General features: G+C 43.7%; 1 protein-coding gene across 1 annotated transcript in view; it reads left to right on the forward strand.

The window, feature by feature from the left end:
- LOC142503479 (vitellogenin-1-like) overlaps positions 1-2,610 on the forward strand; it is a 75,167-nt gene extending 72,557 nt beyond the window's left edge. The window contains exons 33-35 of the mRNA XM_075615727.1: positions 154-313; positions 1,534-1,692; positions 2,312-2,610. Of these exons, the coding sequence (XP_075471842.1) occupies positions 154-313; positions 1,534-1,692; positions 2,312-2,430 (438 nt within the window). The 3' untranslated portion in view covers positions 2,431-2,610. The remainder of the gene's footprint in view (positions 1-153; positions 314-1,533; positions 1,693-2,311) is intronic.
- Positions 2,611-6,000: the final 3,390 nt, after the last annotated feature.

The following is a 6,000-nucleotide window of genomic DNA, read 5'->3' on the forward strand; positions in this document are numbered from 1 at the left end:
TATGGAAATGAGTCCTTCATATTTATCCTTCAAGAGGCCTAGTATTTGCAGAAAATATAATGTAGAGTCAATGGAAGCACATTTGTTTGTTTGTAATATTCGTTCACATGCGGATTTACTTTACTGTTACATTACTGCAACTTTCTTTTTCAGATTACCATTGTACCGTGGCTGAGAGGAAAAACATGTGGGCTTTGTGGAAATGCTGATGGACACAAACACAATGATCTCCAAAAGCCCAATCACCAGAGAGCAGTGAGCTGTTCCAGCCTGGTCCACTCCTGGATGTTACCAGACAATTCATGCTATGGAAGTCAGTTTGTGAACCCGTTGTGTTTGACTGTGTATGGAACAATAGAATGCTAAAATAAAAATGTTATTTAAGAACAGGAATCATTTAAGCGGAGTATTAAATGCAGCGCCATTAAGTCTCCAACATTTTCTCAGTGCCCCTGTACCACGTAGTTCTGAGGCTGAGTGATGGTAAGGGAATAAGGAACACATTGACTAAGTGGTGCAATTCCATATTTGCAATTCTTCTTGCCTGGAAGACACCTTTAAAGCCTCATTTACGTCACGGCCAAATCATACTATTTCCCAATAAAAAGTATACTTGCTGTTTTTCTCATTTATCTTGTCGTGCCAGCATCATGCGCAAGCCATTATCAGCCATATTCAGTAGAGACGTGCTAATGTCTCACGGTTATAAAATACATGTACATATTCATGTGTTCGCCATGTCGCCACACAACTTGCCGATTTTCACCAAATTATTAGCATTTATAAGTGCGCAAGAGCCAGTTCAGCATCGCTGTTTCAATGCTCGAGGAGGAGTCACAGGGGGTGCTGGGGCCTGTCAGTGGGGACTTGCACACAGAGGGGTGGAGGCAGGGCCTCTGGATTCTCCTCCTCACACTGTTTAGCGGGAAGTGCATTTGTGCACAGGGTGTGAGCGCTGCAGGCCCCACTGGACATGGCAAGGAACATGCGCCCTTCCACACAGAGGAGTTGAGGCTTGTTGTACGTTATGTTCCTCCAGAGAGTCAATAATCCACATCAGCAGCTCTGTGCTGATCGTTACAGTGAGAACCGAATACTCATCCATACACGACCATTCCTAATCCTTTAGCTTCATGTTAAAATATGATTACAGCAGAGATATGATGAAAGATATGAAACTAAACCTCAGTTTAACTCACACAACAACTAAATCTCCAATAGGCTCCTGGTGTATCTCTCTGTGTATGGGCCATATTTATCGTACAGTATTTTCCGTAAAGAATTTTAAGCAAATAAGTCTGCAGGGGGCGCTCTTCTCACCAGAAGTTACACTGCAATGTTCATTACAAAACATTTTTGGGGGGACTTTTGCCACAGTTGCAGCGTTTTATGTTCCTAGAAACGTGTGATATACTAAGAAACCTAAATATAGTGAGCGATCTCTATGTTTGGAAATGCAATTGCTGTATGTGGGAAAATGTATAATAATTTTAACAATGTACTGTATTTAGTTTTACTTTTATTCTCATGTAGGTTGCACATTGAGTCGGCAGTTTGTTTTATTAGAGAATCAACTTATTGACGGACAAGCATCAACATGCTATTCTTTGGAGCCTGTATTACAGTGTGTTAAAGGATGTAACCCAACCAGAACAGCTCCGATTAAAGTTCCCTTCCATTGTCTTCCCAAAGGTACGTGGGATAATCCAGTGGTGCTCAACTCCAGTCTCCAAGACCACCCAACAGGTTGGGTTTTAAGGATGTCCCAGCTTCAGCACAGGTGGCTCAATCAATGGCTCAGTCTTTGATTGGGGGGTCTTGAGGACTGGGGTAGAATAGCTGTGGCATAACTGAAAGGCTTTTACGGATTACCAATTAAAAACTGTGATGGTTTCTTTTTATTTTTAAACTTTCGTAGATGGGACAAACCGTTCTTCTAGCTACAGAATCTGGTATTAAAAGAAGTTTTAGGCGATACTTTTGTTTTAGGTTTTAGAAAGCATTAACTTTCAGCTCCTTTTGCTAGAGACCTGTTTTTTTTCCATTCCTTTTGCTTTATCTGCCTTCAGATAAACTCCTGATTCTCAAATAGAAGAGAACAAAAAAAGACAAGATATTGTGGGAATGATTTATGAAAGTATCCAGGCTGCAGAACTGGGACAAAACGAGTGCAAAAGAAGTGCACCTGATTTATTAAACGACACAAAACCAATCGCTTTTAATTGAATTCATTTTCTTTGAAAAACCTGGTGTTGACTTTCTTGTGGAGAATATGTTTAGTACATTTTCATATATGCCTTATTTTTATTAGATTCTGCAATAAGTCTGGATGATTGGCAAGTGAACCCAAAGCAGATATCCGAGGACTTCATTGAAGAAGTGGATGCCCATACTAACTGTGTGTGCACAGCAGGATGTGTAAAGATCTAAAATATCATACTGCAATGTAAAGTACAGCACAGAAACCAACACATCAATGTAATATGTAGTTAATTTAGTAAATTTTAAAAAAAAACTTTGTTTTAGTGATCCTTAAAGTTTCAAAATATGAATAAGTACTGCTTAAAAAAATAATAGTTTGTAATAGGCAATAAAGTTGTACTTTACGGATTGTGCCTCCGTGTCTAGTGTTGTAATAGGATAATATGGGTTACCATGTTTGTTTTATTCATCACTGCACAATGTGCATAAAGACTTAGAAATCGGTTTTCCCTGTGCTGTATAAACAATAAACACCAGGTAACGTGACAGAAGGTTGGTAATTGAAAACATGAAATGCCTCTGCGATTACTTAGCATTGACTGCCAGGCGCTCTCTGCGAGTGAAACCAAATCTGTGTTATGTAATGTTGCAACTTTGTGAGCTGCAAGCCATTGCCTGCTGTCACCCGGTACAGCAAGTTTGTTACAGAACATTAGCATTACTAGCGAAATAGCAGGTTCCTTTTATTTTCACACATCTGTAGTTCACAGCAGGCTCACAGTTTGGTTACAGTTCAATTCTTACAACTGGCAGTTTGCAAATGATTCTCATACCAGTGACAAGTGTAATGCGCCTGTATGTCTTGAAGGCAGAACTTTGCAGCTTGGCTGCTTATAGTCAGCAGGGGGTGAGGATTATACTGCTGTCATATCTCAAGCATATACAAATTACAAATGCATTACACTGGGGTAAATCCTCAGGCTCAGCAGTACCTACATTTTCCATACGTATTATGCGTGCTAGTTACAGGCATGCTTGCTCTTTTTCTCTATTCTTTCTTTTTTGTTTGGCTTCCAATGTTCTTTTGGAAACTGCACAAATTTCAGAATCTTTGACATTTTTATTCCTACCCTCAAGCATATACAAAAGGTTCGGAAATATACACACACACACACAAACAACAAAGCACAAGCAGATCAATTTAATTTATATGTAGCCTGTGTCCCCCTGGTCCCGTTTGTCCCCTTACTTTTCCATAGGAGTATTGCACAGCAGGGGAACTACACGTTTCAGCAGCCTCAGGGGCTGCAGGACGCGTTGCCAGGCAACCAATAGGGCTGAGAGCTGTATGGCAGTTAGAATTCTGACAGTTGGGATTCTGACAGTTAAGGGGACAGTTAGTTGTAAGCAGGATAGCAAGGGGATAGGTAATGTCCAGGGAGAAGTGCTCCACTGGACTAGGTCAGAACATACCCATAGGTCCCCGCTAGACCCCATCACTAATTGCTTGTGTGCTATAGGGATGGCCCCTAGACAGGGACGTTTCCCTTAGCAATATAGTGTTAGTCAGCATATATGCTACGGATGCACGCGGTGTGCGCTGCCTGCGTCTGGGACAAGACCAGGCCATCAAACCAGAGACTATCCTAAGGCGGGACCCTCCAACCAGACACCACCCCACGCAGAGGCGGATCTTCGGTGCACAGACTGATCGGTTGTTTGTTAGTATCCAGCGGCACCCGGGTACTGGGCGCCCGGGCAGGTATATCTACAAGTGCACCAACAACACACGAGGGCAGCGCTGTCACATACTTGGGGTGGGATTGGCTATTGTGGCCTGGACACTGGGACACTGGTGCTCCTGCACCTAATTAGTGTGGTGGGATATTCCACGGGTCGGTATATCTCTATCTATCTATCTATCTATCTATCTATCTATCTATCTATCTATATATATATATTGTATTGTTATATGTTATACAAAATAAACAATACAAACCGGCGCCAAAATAGTCCAAAGGGAATAGTTATAGTCCAATGGTGTTAAAGTCTCTAGTGGTGGATATCAGCTTGTGTCACTTCCAGCTCCTCCATAAGACGTTACTCCATGCGTATGTAGCAGAAAGAAAAGAGACAAAAAGAAGAACACATCATAGCGCAACAATGCAAATATAGAACATGCAGGACAAACAGGACAGGACAAACAGGACAGGACAAACACTAAACAGAACAAGCAAGGCTGACTAATAGTAAGAGTTAATTTAATATACACAATAAAAAACTAAAGCAGATGTGGGATGCGGTACTTACAGAACTGCCGCAGATCATAAGCAGAGATATAGATGAATGGTGGCCGGCTGTAGCTCCGTGTGAACACGTGACATCCAAAGGTTTCTTCCTGGCAGCATAGCCCATTTTTTGGTTTTGTGTAGGGTCACATAATATTATTAATATTAATACACTGTATTGTTATTGTTTAACCTTTTAGCGATATTTACACCATTTCCCCTTTTTTTTATTGTTATGTGTTATGTTGTATTGTTCCTGTTATAAGTTACTGTCCAGTAAATACTGTTACATACACCCTTGTGTGCAATTACTGACTGTATTGTCTTGGGAGGGGCTATCCCACTGTGTGAGGATCCTTTCCCAGGTGGAGGCACTGTTAGAATATTCATTACACACACCCCAGGCTCCCAGTGGCGGAGGATCAGGCCTCCTGTTTGCCACTCAGGTAATAGCAGCACACGGGGGGGAAGTAAGGGGGCTACATATAAATGGTACATTTCAAGGTCAGGATTAAAAACACAATATATACATTCTTGAAAGCTTTTAGGTAATAACGTTACCACTCGGTGTCCAGCTGGAAAAGACGGAGGTGTGCTGTAGCAGATGCTCTCTCAATGGTGGTCGTGAGTTGTATTATTGTGCCAAAGCCCAACAGAAATATACGCTGAAGCAGTGGCATTGCTAGACAAGGGCAGGCCCCAAAGCGAAAAAAAATTCAGGGCCCTATTAATATTAATACTGTGTAATTTTTTTCCTTCCTCTCCCATCCTCTCCCTGATCCTCTCTCTAATCTTCAGCTCCCCCTCACCAGCTCTCCTCCCTCCTCATCAGCTCCCCCTCACCAGCTCTCCCCCTCATCATCATCAGCTCCCCCTCCCCAGCTCTCCCCCCTCCTCATCATCAGCTCCTCCTCACCTGCTCTCCCACTCCTCCTCATCAGCTCCCCCTCACCTGCCTCACCCCTCCTCATCATCAGCTTCCCCTCACCAGGTCTCCGCCTCATCATCAGCTCCTCCTCCCCAGCTCTCCCCCCACCTCCTCATCAGCTCCCCCTCACCTTCTCTCCCCCTCCTCATCAGCTCCCCCTCACCAGCTCTCGCCCTTCCTCCTCCTCATCAGCTCCCCCTCACCAGCTCTCGCCCCTCCTCCTCATCATCAGCTCCCCCTCACCAGCTCTCCCCCCTCCTCATCAGCTCCCCCTCACCAGCTCACCCCCTTCTCATCATCTCCCCCTCACCAGCTCTCCCCCTCCTCATCATCAGCTGCCCCTCAACAGCTCACTCCCCCTTAAGCTCTCTCTCTCTCTTCCCCTTAGCTCTCTCTCTCCCCTTCAGCTTTCTCACCTCCCCTCAGCTCTTTCTCTCTTCCCTTCAGCTCTCTCTCTCTCTCTCTTCCCCTCACCTCTCTCCCCCATGCCTACCTTTGGTGGGCTCCTGTCTATTTAATGGTTTCATTCAACCCATTCGGTACCAGAGTGTCCAGTTTAAAAATCCTAAATATTTCCTGACT

Source organism: Ascaphus truei, chromosome 10, assembly GCF_040206685.1.
Source record: "Ascaphus truei isolate aAscTru1 chromosome 10, aAscTru1.hap1, whole genome shotgun sequence".
Lineage (NCBI taxonomy): Eukaryota > Metazoa > Chordata > Amphibia > Anura > Ascaphidae > Ascaphus > Ascaphus truei.